Below are 18054 nucleotides of genomic sequence, written 5' to 3'. Positions count from 1 at the left end.
ATTATGGTTGGGTTTCAGTCATGTAAAAAACACCCCCTTTCATCAGTGCAACATTCCCATCCCCAATGTTGTATATCTCCCTCTTCCCCACCCACCTATGCCTATACTCTAGACAGGCTTTCTAATTCTGTCATTCATTCTCATTTTAGGATAGTTCTCAATGTAGTTATTTCTCTAACTACACACATCACTGTTAGTGGTGAGCTTCATGAAATGAGCTGGCACTTCCATCCCTCCTCTCTTTTGTCTTTGAAAATTATTGCAAGAATGTCTTTCATTTTTGTTAGAACACAAATATGAGTGAGATTATTTTGGGTCTTTCTTTATCCCTGTGACTTATTTCACTCAGCATAATAAATTCCATATACATCTATATATAGGAATATTTCATGACTTCATCTCTCCTGACGGCTACATAATATTCCATTGTATATATGTACAACAGTCTCTTTAGCCATTCATCTGTTGAAGGGCATCTTGGTTGTTTCCAGAGTCTGGCTATTGTAAATAGTGCTGCAATGAATATAGGTGTAAGGAAGGGTTTTTTTTTATTGTATTATTGTGTTCCTAGGGTTTATCACTAGGAGTGGTAAGGCTGGATTGTATGGGAGCTCAATTTCCAGTTATTGGAGGAATCTCCGTATTGCTTTCCATAAAGGTTAGACTAGATGTCATTCCCACCTGCAATAGATAAGCATTCTTTCTCTCCACATTCCTGCCAATACTGCTTGTTATCATTCTTTGTGATGTGTGCCATTCTCTGTTTAGGGTGGTACCTCATAGTTGTTCTTATCTGCATCTCCCGGATGATTAGTGTTGTGGCACATCTTTTCATGTGCCTTTTGGCCATTTGTATTTCATCTTTAACAAAGTGTCTGTCCATTTCTTCTACGCATTTTTTGATGGGATTAGATATTTTTTTCTTGTAAAGTACTGTCACTGTCTTGTATATTTTGGATATTAGTCCCTTATCTGATGGGTATTGGATGAATAGTTTCTCCCAAACAGTGGGTGGCTCTTGTATGCTGGGCACTATTTCCTTTGAGGTGCAGAAGCTTCTCAGCTTAATATATTGCCACCTGTTAATATCAGCTTTCCTTGTTTGGAGAGAGCAGATCCTTCCTTGAAGATGCCTTTATCTCAATGTCACAGAGTATTTTACTTACATGATGTTTATATACCTTATGGTATCAGGTCTGATATAAATGTCTTTAATCAATTTGGATTTACATTGTGCATGGTGTTAGCTGAAGTTCTGAGTTCGCTTTTTTGCAAGTGTCTAACCAGTTGTGTCAGCACCACTTGTTGAAGAGGGTTCCTTGCTCCTTTATAAAAATTAAGTGACTGTATGTCCGGGAAGCATTCTCTGAGTACTCAAGTCTATTCCACTGATCTGAGGGTCTGTCTTTATTCCAATACCATGCTGTTTTGATAACTATTGCTTTGTAATACAGTTTAAATATGGGGAAAGTAATGCCTCCCATATTCCTTTTCCAAAGTATTGCTATAGCTATTCGAGGGCGTTTATTTTTCCAAATGAATATCAGGTGTGTTTGATCCACTTTTTTGAAGAATGTCATGGGTATCTTTAGAGGGATTGCATTAAATCTCTACAATGCTCTGGGGAGTATGGCAATTGTAATTATGTTTATCCTACCAATCCATGAGCAGGGCATGTGTTTCTATTTCCATGTGTCCTTATTTCTTGGAGCAGAGTTTTATAGTTTTCTTTGAATAGGTCCTTCACATCTTTGGTCATGTTGAATCCAAGATATTTAATTTTTTCTGGCACTAATGTGAATGGGGTTGTTTTCTTAATGTCCATTTCTTCCCTATCATTATTGCTGTATAAAAAGCCATTGATTTCTGTGTATAAATTTTGTAGCCTGCCACATTGCTATATGAATCTATTTTTTTCTAGAAACTTTCTTGTAGAGTCTTTAGGGTTTTTCTTGTATCATGGCATTTGCAAACAGTGAGAACTTGACTTCCTCCTTTCCTATCTGGATGCCCTTGATATTTTTTTTCTGGCCTAATCTCTATAGCAATTACTTTCTGAATGATTAAGAGCAGTGATGAGAGCAGACAGTCTTGTCTTGTACCAGAATTTAGAGGGAAGTTTTTAGTTTTTCTCCATTGTTGATAATATTTGCCATTGGCTTGAGGTAGATGGCCGTGAATAGATTGAGAAAGGTTCCTTTCATTCCAATCTTGCTGAAAGTTTTTATCAAGAATAGGTATTGGACCTTATCAAAAACTTTCTCTTAGTCTATTTATATGATCATGTGATTTTTTTGTTATAGTAAAATGTTGTTGATGTGTATTATGTTCATAGATTTACGGATATTAAAACATCCTTGTATTCCTGGGATGAAACCTACTTGATCAGAATGAATGATCCTCTTGATGTGGCATTGGATCCTATTTTCCAGGATTTTGTTGAGTATCTTTGTGTCTGGGTTTATCAGTGATATTGGTCTGTCATTTTCTTTTTTGACAGCATCTCTCTCTGGTTTTGGTATCAAGGTGATGTTGGCTTTATAAAAACTATTTGGAAGTGTTCCTCTTTTTTTTTCAGGTTCATGAAAGAGCCTTACAATGATTGGTAGTAGTTCCTCTTAAAATGTTTTTAAGAATTTATTAGTAAATACATCTGGGCCTGGGCTTTCCTTTTTGGGAAGAAATTTGATTACCATTATAATTTCCCTACTAATGATATGGTGTTTAGATATGCTACATCCTCCTTATTCAGTTGTGGAAGGTTATAAGAGTCCAAGAATTTATCTATTTCTTCCAGGTTCTTATGTTTAATGACATAGAGCTTCTCAAAGTAGTCTCAGATTACCCTTTGAATCTCTGTAATATCTTGGTGATCTACTCCTTTTCATTTCTAATACTGGTTATCAAGTTTCTCTCTCTTTTTTGTGAGTTTTGCCAATGGTCCATCAATCTTGTTTATTTTTTTAAAAAACCAACCTCTACTTTCGTGTTCTTTTCGATTTTGGGGGGTGGTTCCACTTCATTGATTTCTGCTCTCAGCTTTGTTATTTCCTTCTTTTTCCATATTTTGGGTTCCTTTTGTTGATTATTTTTAATTTTATAAGCTGCATCATTAAGCTGTTCAGGTATGTCCCTTCTTTCCTGATATGTGCTTGCAAAGCTATAAATTTTCCTCTCAGGATCGCTTTTGCTCTGTCTTATAGACTCTGATAGTTTGTGTCTTCATTGCCATTTATTTTCAGGAAAGTTTTGATTTCCTTTGTAATTTCGTCTTGGACCCACTGATTGTTTAGTAACAGACTGTATAATTTCCAGTTGTTAATTTCTTCTGTGTCCCTGTGTAGTTCACATCTAATTTCAGCACCTTGTGGTCAGCAAAGGTAGCTTGCAACATTTCTATTCTCTTTATTTTATGGAGGTATGTTTTATGTTCCAGCATGTGGTCTATCCTGGAAAATGACCTTTGTACATTGGAGAAGAAGAAATATCCAGGTTTCTGGGGATGGAGTGGCCTATATATATGTACTAGTCTTCTTTCTTCCATTTCTCTTTTCAGAGCTAAAATATTTTTGTTGGTTTCAGTCTGTTTGATCTATCAATTGTTGACAGGGCCGTGTTGAGGTCTCCCATAATTATTGTGTTATTATTAATGTCCTCTTTCAGATTTGTTAATAATTGTATTAGATAATTTGCTGGACTCTCATTGGGTGCATATATGTTTAATATTCTGATTTCTTCCTGTTGCACATATCCCTTGATAAGTATGAAGTGTTCATCTTTGTCCTTTACAATTTTTCTGGTCTAAAGTTGGTATCATCAGATATTAATATGGCCACCCCAGCTTTTTTAAGGGTGTTGGTAGCTTGGATGATTTTCCTTCAGCCTTTATATTTGAGTCTATATTTTTTCTTACTATTCAGGTGTGTTTCTTGAAGGCAGCAGAAGGGTGGTTTCATCTTTTTGAACCATTTTGCCACTCTGTGTCTCTTAATTAGTGTGTTTAGTCCATTGACATTGAGGGAGATGATTGTCATAGGATTTAATGTCATCATTGTGTATAAGTTTGGTGTGTTTGTTGGTCTCTCTTGTCTTAAAGTAAACCTTTCAGCTTTTCCTTTATGGCTGGTTTTGCATCTGTGAAGTTTTTGAGTTGTTGTTTATCCGTTAAGCTATGTGTACTTTCTTCAAACCTAATGTGAGTCGAGCTCAGTGCATTATTTTAGGTGAATCCTCCATGCCATTCTGTCAATATCCCACTATTGTCTTCTGGCCCTGAGAGTTTCTTGTGACATGTCTGCTGTAAAGAAAAATATGGAATGCTTCACGAATTTGTGTGTCATCCTTGCGCAGGGGCCATGCTAACCTCAATATTATTTCAATTTTAGTATATGTGCTGCCGAAGCGAGCAGCATTTTTAATATTCTATACAAAAGCTAGTGCCATAGATATAGAGAAAAGCCTTTGGATATTGGATCTGCAGAGTATCCAGAGTGACTTAAGACAATTTGATTACTACTATGGAAGTCCTCCGAAAAGATGAATTCTATGGAATGGTATGATGTGGTATGATATGTTTTGCAATATGTTATAGTGTACTGTAGTACAGTGTAATATTGTATGTTATTGTATAGTATTACATAGTATAATATTGAGTCATAGTGTGCAGTATATTGTAGTGTCGCAAACCATGGCATAGCATGTATTAGGTTAGTGCAGTATAGTTTGGTGTAGTTTGATTTAGTATAATTTAGTTTTTTACAGTATAGTGTAAGATAGTGTGTGGTATATTACGATGTATTATTGTATAGTGCTGCATAACAGTGTAATATAATGGTATAATGTAGCATAGTATATTATATCCTATAGTGTAATATTACACAGTATAGCATAGCATAGCGTAGTATCATATTATATTATAGCACAGCAAAACAGCATAGCACAGTTAGGTGACATTTTACAGTAGTGGTATACATGATTTCTTTATTTTTTCTTTTTTAGTATTTTTTATTTATTTAAACATCTTGATTACAAATATGATTGTGATTATGTTTCAGTCATGTAAAGAACAGCCCCCTTCACCAGTGCAATATTCCCACCACCAATGTCTCAAATCTCCCTCCATCCCACCCCACCCCCACCTGTACTCTAGACAGGCTTTCCAGTTCCCTCATTCATTCATATGATTATGGAAGTTCTCAGTGTAGTTATTTCTATAACTGTCTCACCACTCTTTGTGGTGAGCTTCATGAAGTGAGCTGGAAGTTCCAGCCCTCCTCTCATTGTCTCTGAGGATTGTTGCAAAGATGACTTTTATTTTTCTTAAAACCCATAGATGAGTGAGACTATTCTGCGTCTCTCTCTCCCTCTGACTTATTTCACTCAGCATAATAGACTCCATGTATATCCATGTATAGGAAAATTTCATGACTTCATCTCTCCTGACGGCTACATAATATTCCATTGTATATATGTACCACAGTTTCTTTAGCCATAAAGGAATATTCAAATGGAGTACCAAGGATAAAAAGATATTTATCTATGTGCTCCAGAATTTTTAAAAATAACAGGAGAGCCAAACATATTTTTCTGTGTATAAAGTTTGTGTAAACACATTGTTTACATTTATAACCTCATACTGGGACTTCTGATCATGGTTATTTTCAGCCTTTGTGTTTGATTGTTATCTAAAATGGAAGCTCATGGTAAGTTTGTTTCCCTGCACATCCCTAGTGCAATTTCAGAGGTTATATAATTCTCCTAAAGAATAAGAAATACTTTAAAGTACAAAGCACTTATATGTTGCATGGTATATTTCTGAAACTTAATTGAAAATTAACAAACAATATGGATAGGCCAAAGGTATGTGCAACTGCCACATTTATTTAAAATATTTGTTAGTATGTAGGTATATTTTGTTGAAAATGGTGAATACAGAATAAAAAGTATTTTAGTTGTTGCTCTAATCTATGTAATTTCAGCATCAATATGCTGAGCAATTAAATCTAGAACATAATAGATAAATAAAAGTTTTCTATTTCTTTTTGTCATGTGAAATCTCAAGTAAAATTTTTGAGCATTGTTTCTATTGCTTGTATTCTACAATTCATTTATAAAGAAGTGATACACTTGTGTTTTCATGGACACACACAAAATATCCACACATAATTTTTACTACTTTTTCATATATTAAGGTGCATTTATAATGTTTTTGTATCCAAATATTTGTTATTTATGTTTATGTCTTTTGGAGAAATGAGGATTACTGCTCAGCTTCTGCATTATTGTCAGCTTTTTCATACAGCAACCAGTGTTCTCAAGAGATTTATGTTATTAACTTATTCCACTCCAATGCCAAACTACTATCTTTACATTTCTTTGTATGGTTTTTAGTTTTCGATGGTGAGACACAGTAAGCAGTTACTTGAGGCCAGCACTGTATAAGCCCAATTTAGGATGCAGATGGTACAGTGAAATTTCCATCCCTGCCATCCTTTGTTCTTCTATTATGGTTGTGTATGAGGCTGAAGTCCTTGAGGACCCTGTTATCACTGCTCTAGCAGTGATTGTTTCTACTCGGCTGTGGATGGTTCTTGAATATAGCCTTCCAAATCCAGAATTCCAAGGACATTTTCTTTCTCTTAATAGTAACAGGCTCCAGTAGAGACATAAAATCTCCAGACTGCTTTGATGTAAATTTTATTTTGATATTTGGGACACATTGTCTACAAAAAAGACAGTAAGTAGTTGATTGACTAGCACATGCTCATGTTCACCTACACGAGCTAGGGAGCTCTCCTCTAGTACCAGCCATTTTTATCAGAAAACTTTTTTTTTAATCATGGTATAAATGGACAGAGATCCAGGTTTCCCAGTTGAACTAAATACTTCTTTGGGAGACTTTCAGTAACACTATAGAAACCTGACAGTACTTCTAAAATAAATGCCAAATATCTTTGCAAATTTTCAATATTTAGATTATAGTAGGGAGTATAAGGAGTTTTTTTATATCCACATTGGTGGGCTGAGATATGAAAGGCTCATATGGAAAGTGAGGATTGCTGAAAAGGTAATCTTGCTGACATGTAGGTAAATTACTTGGACTGGGATACATTTGTTCTGTTTTGTTTTAATTATTGAAATGATTGTGCTTGTAAAGAACCAGAGATTTTTCATTACAACTACAATAGTATACTGGAACTCAAGTGAGAGCTGCATAATAGTGAGTCATGAATGTCTGTTTGCTAAAAGCTTTGGCAATCCAGGTGGCTTGGGTATTCTGGTCTGTGTGAGAAAAACATTCTTGCTACTAATTGATATATAGGATAGCTTAAAAAACTTTATGTTTGAGAGCCTCCTCCTTTCCTTACTTATGGCATGATTATTGATGCCATATAATGCCACTGATTCCATATTTCCTTTTGTTTTCTCTCCTTTTGTATTTTTTGGGGGGGCCAAACAAAGTAAGTCTCAGGAGTTTCTCCTGGCTATGCTATGAGAAATCGGTCCTGGCTCAGGGAATCATATAGGGTACTGGGATCGAAAGAAGGTCTGTCCTGGATAAGCTGCATGAAAGGCAAATGCCTGACAGCTATGCTATTGCTCTGGCCCTTGATGCCATATATCTTTTTTTTATTATTTATTATGAGAACAAGGGTGCAAAGAAAGAGGACAAGGTAAAGTTACAGTGGAAGGACAATCACCCATAACATAATTCTCAGAAGTCCCCTTGCTGATATCTTAACTTTGAAATTTCAGCCAAAGAACATTAAGATAAATAAGACAGAATCCATGTACAATTACTTTGTCCCTCAAGTACCCAGATTGTAACACATTATAATATTTCTTAACAGTACACAAGGCAATCTAAAGCCATAATACTTACGTAACTCCTTAAACATTACAGGCATAGTATTTTCTTACATTTCCATATACATGCATATTAGCTTAAGTTAACCTCAAATTTTAAGTGAGTTCTTTTTAAGGATTAGAGTCAAAGGAGCACAGTAAAAGTAGTGTTAGAGTGGCAATTGTTGTTTGCATAGGCCCACCAAAATATGAGGGACATGGAAAGAAATAACCTTGGCCTAAGTACAAAGAGACCAGACCCCTGAAGTTTCCTGGCAGATGCCATATTTCTTAAGATTACCTTTCTAACTACTATTAGTGGAACTCTTTCAAAGTTAAAAAAAATCTCAATTTGTGTGTCTTGAAGCAATAGTTTTTAATGAAATTTGGTCAACCAGAAATATTGGTCTGATGAAAAAATAAAACTATGGCAAATTGAAAATAAACTGAGGACACTGTTTCATCCTAATATAACAGAGGATTGAAAAAATATAATAAAATGTACAGGATTAAGGTAAATGAAAAAAGCAATCTCAATACATATAAAAAATTTATCTCCCTAAACATATATGTTTGTACCCTAGACACTGGGTTGGATGGTTAGTACTTTTAAGTGTAAATAGGAGTAAATTGATCATCTAAATATGGACATCAAAATTTGGAGTCATATAAAAACAACATGGAAGCAGAGATGGATGAAAAGGTTCAGACTAATATTCAAATTTTATATTTTTTTCTTTCTAGTCCGCACTGTTATGAGAAATAGACAAGTTATTTAAGTCACTCATTATCTAGGAATATGGTCTAGCATTTTAAGCTAGCATAGAACAATTTCCCTCTGTTAAAATTTCTCTATTAAAAATACAATGTTTTTCAATTCCTACCATCTTCTAAATACATATAACTTCTAAAAATGAAAAACTATTTTAATATTTATATTATTATGGTTGAAATCAAGAATTTGAATTTTTTGCTAGTGGCTAGCCAGTTGTGCCAACACCACATGTTGAAGTTGTTTTCTTTGCTCCTTAGGATTTCCTGATCCTTTGTCAAAAAGGAGTATGTCTGGGGAACATTCTTTGAGTATTCATGCCTATTCCACTGATCTGAGGGCCTGTCTATTCAAATACCATGCTGTTTTGATAACTATTGCTTTATAGTAAAGTTTAAAGTTGGGAAAAGTAATTCTCCCCATATTCTTTTTCCAAGGATTGCTTTAGCTGTTCGAGGGTGTTTATTGTTTCAAATGAATTTCAGAGGTGCCTGATACACTTCTTTAAAGAATGGCATGAGTATATTTAGAGGGATGACAATAAATCTGTACAATGCTTTGGGGAGTATTGCTATTTTAATTATGTTAATCCTGCCAATCCATGACACGATATGTGTTTCCATTTTCACATGTCCTCTCTTATTTGGAGCAGAGTTTTATAGTTTTCTTTGTATAGGTTCTTCACATTTTTAGTCAAGTTGATTCCAAGATATTTGAGTTTGTGTGGCACTATTGTGAATGTCTTTTTTTTCTTAATGTCCATTTCTTCTTTATTACTATTGGTGTATAGAAAGGCCATTGATTTTTCTGTGTTAATTTTGTAGCCTGCCACCTTGCTATATGAGTCTATTGTTTCTAGAAGCTTTTTAGTAGAGTCTTTAGGGTTTTCTAAGTAGAGTATCATGTCATCTGCAAACAGCAAGAACTTGAAATCTTCCTTTCCTATCTGGATTCCCTTGATATCTTTTTCTTGCCTAATCGCTATAGCAAATACTTCCAGTGCTATGTTGAATAGGAGTGGTGAGAGAGGACAGCCTTGTCTTGTGCCAGAATTTAGAGGAAAGGCTTTCAGTTTTTCTCCATTGAGGACAATATTTGCCTCTGGCTTGTGGTAGATGGCCTTAACTATATATTCTTTTCATTCCCATTTTGCTGAGAGTTTTGATCAAGAATGGGTGTTGGACCTTATCAAATGCTTTCTCTGCATCTATTGATATGATCATGTGATTATTATTTTTCTTGTTGTTGATGTTGTGTGTTATGTTGATAGATTTACAAATGTTAAACCATCCTTGCATTCCTGGGATGAAACTTATTTGATCATAGTGGATGATCTTCTTAATGAGGCATTGAATTCTATTTGCCAAGATTTTGTTGAGGATATTTGCATCTGTGTTCATCAGCGGTATTGGTCGGCACGACTGGTAGCCATTTACAAAAAATTGAATTTAGACCCCCAGTTAACATCATGTATGAAGGTACAATCCAAATGAGCTAAAGACCTCAATATCAGACCTGAAAACTTAAGATATATAGAACAACACTTAGGCAAAACACTCCAGGACATTGAGACCACAGGCATCTTCAAGGAGGAAACTGCACTCTCCAAGCACGTGAAATCAGAGATTAACAGTGGGAATATAGTAAGCTGAGAAGCTTCTGCGCTCAAAGAAAATAGCGCCTAGAATTAAGAGCCACCCACTGAGTGGGAGAAACTATTCACCCAATACCCATCAGATAAGGGGCTAATCTCTAAATTATACAAGGCCCTGACAGAACTTTACAAGAAATAATCATCTAATCCCATCAAAAATGGGGAGAAGAAATGGATGGACACTTTGACAAAGAAGAAATATAAATGGCCAAAAAGACACATGAAAAAATGCTTCACATCACTAATCATCAGGGAGATGCAAATCAAAACAACTATGAGGTACCACCTCACACCACAGAGATTGGCACACATCACAAAGAATGAGAACAAGCAGTGCTGGCAGGGATGTGGATAGAAACGAACTCTTATCCATTACTGGTGGGAATGCCATAAATTCATCCTTTATGGAAAGCGATATGGAGATACCTCCAAAAACAGGAAATCAAGCTCCCATACAATCTAGCTATACCACTCTAGCAGTATACCCTAGAAACACAAAAATACAATACAAAAATCCCTTCCTTATACCTATATTCATTACAGCACTATTTACCATAGTAAGACTCTGGAGAAAAAAAACAAGATACCCTTCAACAGATGAATGGCTAAAGAAACTGTGGTACATATACACAATGGAATATTATTCAGTTGTTAGGGTAGTTGAAGTCATGAAATTTTCCCATACATGGATGTACATGGAATCTATTATGCTGAGTAAAATAAGTCATAGAGAGAAAGATGCAGAATGTTCTCACTCATCTATGGATTTTAAGAAAAATGAAAGACATTCTTTCAATAATAATTTTCAGACACAAAAGAGAGAAGGGCTGGATGTTACAGCTCACCTCATGAAGATCGCCACAAACAGGGATGAGTTTAGTTAGAGAAATAATTACATTTTGAACTATCCTAATAATGAGAATGTATGAGGGAAATAAAAAGCCTGTCTAGAGTAACGGCAGAGGTTGGGTGGGAGGAGGGAGATTTGGGACATTGGTGATGGGAATGTTGCACTGTGATGGGTGGTGTTCTTTACATGACTGAAAACCAAACATAATCATGTATGTAATTAAGGTGTTTAAATAAAATATATAGATAAAAAAGAATGATTCATTACTGTGACTACCACTTGAAAATCAAATAATTGTTCTCATTTCCATAAAAACCCCATTTCCAATAAAAATTATATGGTAGTAAAAAAAGTATTTGAATTTATTAGTTGCATAATAACTCTCACGCTCTCAAATAATCACATATATCTAACAGGGATAATTAAAAATGAATTTCTACAGCATATGAAATAATATAACTATCCATAATTATTTCTAATAGAAAATATTTACTAATTGTTTAGCAATGATTTTTCATATGCATATAGTTAAATACAATTACTGGTTCCTAAGAAATATTCAATACATATCTATACAGTATTGGTAATATAAGCCCATGTAAATATTTTGGTATTACTATTTCTATATTCACTGCACTACTATTCACAACACCCAGAATTTGGAAACAACCTAAGTACCTGAGAACAAATGTGTGGGTTAAGAAACTGTGACAAATCTACAAATGGAATATATTTGAGCTGTGAGAAGAAATGAAGTGATAAAATGTTATTATATATGAAAGGATAAGTAGATTATTACAATGAACAAAAAGAGTTAGAGGGAGATATGTAAATATATAGAATGATCCCACTCATTTGTTACGCATACATAATATGAAAGTTTGGTATTAATATCTAGAGACAATAGAGGTAATGAAAAAATCCACAGGTAATGGCAATGGAATAAATTTAGATAAGGGACTACTGTGACACTACACTATTAGTTAGAAAAGATTACTCGGGACAAGAACTGAAAGGAGATAAAGTAATATGTATGATAACTTTTCAGCAATAATATTGCACACCACAAAAGTATAAATAGAAAGACAAAGGGAGAGAGAGCATGGAAGAGAAAAAAATGTGTGCCAAATATTCAGGTAGAGGAGAATCAATGCACTGGTGAAACTGTTGAACATTTTATATTTAAAACACAATCATGATAATAATCTCCATCTCCATTTTCTTTCCATGTTATAATCAAATTGTATGACTTATCTTTATTGTAAAGTTGCATAATATTTCATTGTGTATATATACCAGAGTTTGTTTAGTTTTAAACTTTCACTAGTACTTGGGTACTTGGTTGGTTTCCACATAGTGGCCATTGTAAATAGTGTTTTATGATAAAGGAATACAAAAATAAAAGATAGTATGGTAATAATGACGAGAGGAGAGCTAGTAGGGCAAGTTCATGACAGAAACTTGAGAAAAAGATCTGAGATTGCAATTGGGTAACGAAAGTTCAACTATGAAATGACAGACTGATCACTCAGGGTGCTGAAAGGAGATAATGATAAATATGAAATTACTTTATTATCAATAGTGCAGATATAGTAGAAATAGAGGCAAAGGGAAGGAGATAGAAGAAAGGGGAGGAGAAAAAGAGAGGTAGATAAAGAGAGAAAAATAGAGATAGAGATGAAATATTTTTCCAGAAGCAAACAGGGGAAAAGAGGAGACATACGGAGTTCATTAGAGACAAAAAACGTACACTAGTGAAGGATAGTATATATTGTTTGGCTGAAATTCAACTGCAAACAATATTGTAACCACATTTCTTAAATTAAAAAAATAGAAACTCAATTATGAACAAGATAGTAATTCATAACTCATGGTGATTCAATTCAAGAATTTATATTTTAGAAAAGACAAAAGTAAAATAATTTATGGAAAGATAATCATTAATAAAACAATGTTAAAATTCTTTGAATATATTTTTAGGTTTATCAAAATTTGCATAATAGTGAAAATAATATGAAAATAGCCAATTAGTGATATACCCTAATTAGCACTCTGGAAATAACTTCACTAATATAAGTAAGTTTAAACAAAGTGAAAAATCCAATCTGTACTCTATATTTAAATTATAAGAATACAATATAATTTTCTGGGCTTTACATATTAAATTTAGCAGAACTAAGCTGAAATAAAAGAACTCTATTTGAAGAGGTATGAATAATGGAAATTATTTTATACTCTTATAAAAAGGAAAACTATCAAGAAAACTATCAGTAACTTTTGAGAAAAAAAGAAAGAGAAGAAAAAGTTTAAATAATTTTTAAAAGGAAAGGGCAAAAGAACAGAGGAATAGTTGAGTCAATAGAGTGCTTTCATGGTATGAGACCAAACTTGTTTACATCCCTGGTATTACATATGGACCATTAAGCTCCAACACAAATGGTCATATGTATCAGATGTTCTCAACACAGTGTGATCCTGAAAATTGCATAACTTGAAAAGGGAAGGCTAGAGAGCACAGCAGGTTGAGTACTAGACTTGATAGTTTCTGGTGCATTTTCTGTCCTGTGCCACACTTATTGTCCCTTGAGTACTGCCAAGAGTCATTCCTGAGGACAGAGCTGCATAAAAGCCCTGGAAAATTTTTATTCCAGAAGTTGAAAAATTTGAAAATAAATACAAAGAAAGTGAATCAAGCCTATATATAATTATATATATATTTTTTAAACTAAAATGTTTTTATGTTACATGGAGTATAAGTTCATTTTAGTCGTGTGATTAGGCCCCAAAAGAGCGAAGCATTTTTACTCATTTGCTTTTTAAAGAACACTTTTATGGACCATAGGCATTATTCAGACAGGTTAACCAAAGTTATTAAAAGAAAATATTCTAAGCTCACTTTGAAACACCTTGATTAACCGTTATTTCAAAGTAGATGTAATGCAGAACAGTGCCTTAAATTTTGATCTAAATGCAAATGAGATGTTTCATAATATTGTCATGTTACTAGTTTATGTCACAGCTTTGTGTCTATTTTTTATATATTATAGTGCCTAAAACTGATTATGTGAAACTGTAAGAAGACACATCCTTCAAGGACAATTTAGTGCAGCTTGAGAAAGAGAAGATGCAACAGTGATCCTTTCAGCCCTCTTCTCGACTGACCTCACCAGCAGATTTTCTGAAGGCTGCATAATGATCATAGGTGAGGAACAAGTAAGATTTACCAGACAGCTACTGATGCTCTGGCTAAAGGTGCTACTTTTTCATAGTGGATTGTCCTCAGTCGTACTCTCTCAAAGCCAAGCCAACCCAGAAGTAATGATCCCATTAAAGATTTTGGACTCTGCTCCCAGTAAAAAGCCTTCAGAATGGGTCTCTTACAGAATGAAGTTTGATGGCCAGGAACAAGTTGTCCAAATGACAGTAACCAAGTTTTTGATGGCAAGAGACATGCCAGTGTTCACCTACACAGACCAGGGTGCTCTCTCTCAGGACCATCCTTTTATCCAGAACGACTGCTACTATTATGGTTATGTGCAAGGGGACCTGTTGTCCCAGGTTGCCCTCAATAGCTGTTTTGGGGGATTTAATGGAATTTTACAGAAAAACAACACAGTTTATAAAATAGAGCCAAAGTTAAATTCAACCACATTTGAACATCTGGTATATAAGCTGGTCAGTGAGAACAATGACTTACCAGCTAGGAGATGTGGATCAATAGATGATGAATCTCAATGTGAATTCAAGATTACAAAGAGTGACCACTTCAAAGAGTTATCCATATCAAAGCAGAGTGGATATGTGGGCTGGTGGCTGCACAAGCGATATCTTAGATTAATATTAGTGGTCGATAATAAGTTGTATCGTCATTATCGATCTAATACCACATTTACAAAGAATACATTACTTTCTATAATGAACATTGTGTTTGCTAATTATGTGCAACTTGATTTAACAATAACTTTAGTGGGAATTGAAATCTGGACTGACAAAGATCCTATAACTTATAACCCTTCAGTTTCACATATAGTATCATTCTGTAAATGGAAGGAAAAAACTTTGAACCTACGTACTTCACATCATTCAGCACATTTACTTTGTATGATTCCATCAGGTAACACAGTATATTATGTATATGTACATACGATATGTAAAATACAGGATAATTGTGCAACTATTGTGATCAAGCTAGACCACACAATGGATATAATTGCAGTTATGATTACAAGAACAATCGCTACTAATATGGGTATGAACTTAGATAAACCTTACTGTGCCTGTGGGCAAAAATATTGTCTTATGGACGAAAGTTTAAAGCCTGCACATTTATTCAGTAACTGCAGCTACGGTCTGTTTTATGAGTCGCTTACACAATGTCTGTTAAGGCCACCAAAACCAGAGGAAACCTTAGGAGAGGAACGCTGTGGGAATGGTGAGCTTGAAGAAGGAGAAGATTGTGACTGTGGGACAATTAGTTCTTGTGCAAATGATCCATGTTGCGAGGCAAATTGCAAACTGGCACCGGGGGCTATTTGTGCTTTTGGACTTTGTTGCAGGAATTGCAAGTTGTTGCCAGCAGGTACATTGTGTAGAAAAAAAGAAAATGAATGTGATCTTCCAGAGTGGTGCAATGGGACCTACCATGAGTGCCCTCAGGACGTTTATGTGCAGGGTGGGATCTCATGCAAAGGTGGTGGATTTTGTTATAGAAAGAGATGCAAAACTCGCCAAGAACAATGTAGAAGAATTTTTGGTGACCAGGCTAAGAGTGCAAGACTTAGTTGTTACGTAGACGTGAATAACAAAGGTGATCGCTTTGGTAACTGTGCATACTATAGCACTTCATACACACCTTGCGCTATAAAGGATTCTCAATGTGGAAGGCTTCAGTGTGAGAATGTGAATTCAATCCCTCTTCTGCAAAATCACAGCAGCCTCATTACAACGAATATCAGTGGCGTCAATTGCTGGGGTATTGAGTACCATTATGGGGCACACACACCAGATCTTGGTGAAGTGGAAGAGGGAACTGAATGTGGAGAAAATCATATTTGTGTTGATCGACGCTGTGTCCCTATGTCATACTTCACAAATCATTGCTCTCCTGAAAAATGCAGTATGCACGGGATCTGCAACAATCGAAATCACTGCCACTGCGATTCTCCTTGGCGCCCACCCTTCTGCTATGAGGCAGGAAATGAGGCAGGAAATGAGGCAGGAAGGGTTGGAGGTGGAAGTGTTGACAGTGGCCCACCATCTGGAAGTCATCAAGACGGAGGAGATTCAACTCAGTCTGAAGATTCAACTCAATCTGAAGGTGTCAAGCACTCACACATTTGTTATTTTCTTCTGCTCTTGCGTTTCATAGTATTTCTCTTGATTTTCATTGGTGTAATGTTAAAAGCAGTGTTCTAAGATAAGAGTGTTTTAACATCACTTTTGAAATAAGTGTTCCAGCTGGACCCTAAAATACTATTAATCAGTTATGACAAAATAAAGAAAATCAAAACAATTTTCTTGAATATAGTTTGTTTCCTAATTCCCAGAGGTCAGCGGGAAAAAATCTTGTAATGATTATCTTTGGGTATCTTAAATATTTACTCCTATTATTATGAAAATGTTAATTCCTAGTTATATATTTCTAAGTTTTTAGTCCTGTGTATTCATTTCTTCATATGTGGGAGGAATATATTTTATCTTTTCATGTTTTTTTAAATATATGCACTTTTATATATTCACTTTAAAACATGAGAAACAAAATGAGAAACTAAACATTGTGTTATTTTTTAGTTATTTTGTTTTGTTTTGTTTTGGGGCTACACCTGGTGGTACTCAGCGGTTACTCCTGGCTCTGCACTCTGAAATTGTTTCTGGCAGAGTCAGGAACCATATAGAATGCTGGGTATTCGACCAGAGTCTTTCTTGCGTCCTGGAAAATGCTCTATCATTGTGCATTGAGTAGCCTCTATGTTTTCCATATTAGTATCATTCAGCACTAGAATTAGAACTCACTGAATAATTAAGGACATATTTTCTTGTTCATGTCAGAGATACAATATAACTGATTTTCACTTACAAAAGACAGTGAGTTTATAATTACCATACTGTCATTCATATTAATAAACCAGTATAAATATTATATATAAAATAAAGTATTTAATTATGAAAATTATAAGATGTCACATATCTCAAATATATAAAATTATATTCTATTTTATAGATAGATTTCTGGTTAGGAATTTTAGGTCACATGGTTTGCTGGAGATTACTCCTGTCTTTGTGCACAAGAATTTCTCCTGGAATTATTTGGGGGACAAATTGCTGCTTGTGATTGACCTTGGTTCTGTATATTCAAGACACATGTTTTAACCCCTGAACCTTCTCTCCAGGCCCAGGGGAAAGATAATTTTGGATTTTCAAACCAATAGTTTTTCTATCATAGAAAATGACAGCTAAGAACAACATATACAAAGGAAAATCAAACGTGTTTAAAATACACTGAAGTATCTACTATCACAGTCAAGCACCACATTTATTTGGTTGGTAAACCTTTCATGTACATCTTAAATTTTACTTCTAAGGAATTATTTTTAGAGGTAAAATCTAAAGAATTATTTTTGGAGGTGAAATTGGAAAGATGATTTATCGTTTGAGTTCAGGTGCTAGATATTTTTATATTAATTTCTCTGACCTCCAAATTACTGCAAATATTTTTTAACCTAGGAGGTATTTTTTCAAAGACTTAGATGTCCAAAGTCTAACATATATTCTGCAAGTTTTGATCATTTTACTTTTTTTCCAGTATGGAGTTCATAGAATTTTTTTGTATATTGCTATGGCCAGTATTTTCAAAACAATATTGAATAATCATCTCAATTACTCAATTAAGTAATACATATTCAGTAAGTTTTTATGAGGTTAATTATAAAAGGA

General features: G+C 34.5%; 1 protein-coding gene and 1 non-coding gene across 2 annotated transcripts; one reads left to right on the top strand and one right to left on the bottom strand.

Moving 5' to 3' along the window:
* Positions 1-4305: 4305 nt before the first annotated feature.
* Positions 4306-4409, bottom strand: LOC126007503 (U6 spliceosomal RNA). Its single transcript, XR_007495064.1, has one exon. It is a non-coding gene; the product is annotated as a U6 spliceosomal RNA (small nuclear RNA).
* Positions 4410-14313: 9904 nt separating this feature from the next.
* Positions 14314-16536, top strand: LOC126007185 (disintegrin and metalloproteinase domain-containing protein 20-like). The gene has a single exon (XM_049772661.1). It carries the CDS (start codon positions 14314-14316, stop codon positions 16534-16536), a length of 2223 nt encoding a protein of 740 aa, XP_049628618.1.
* Positions 16537-18054: the final 1518 nt, after the last annotated feature.

The sequence above is a fragment of the Suncus etruscus genome, chromosome 4 (assembly GCF_024139225.1).
Source record: "Suncus etruscus isolate mSunEtr1 chromosome 4, mSunEtr1.pri.cur, whole genome shotgun sequence".
Lineage (NCBI taxonomy): Eukaryota > Metazoa > Chordata > Mammalia > Eulipotyphla > Soricidae > Suncus > Suncus etruscus.
Note: the sequence above shows the minus strand (reverse complement) of the source record. Positions and strands in the feature narration are given on the sequence as shown.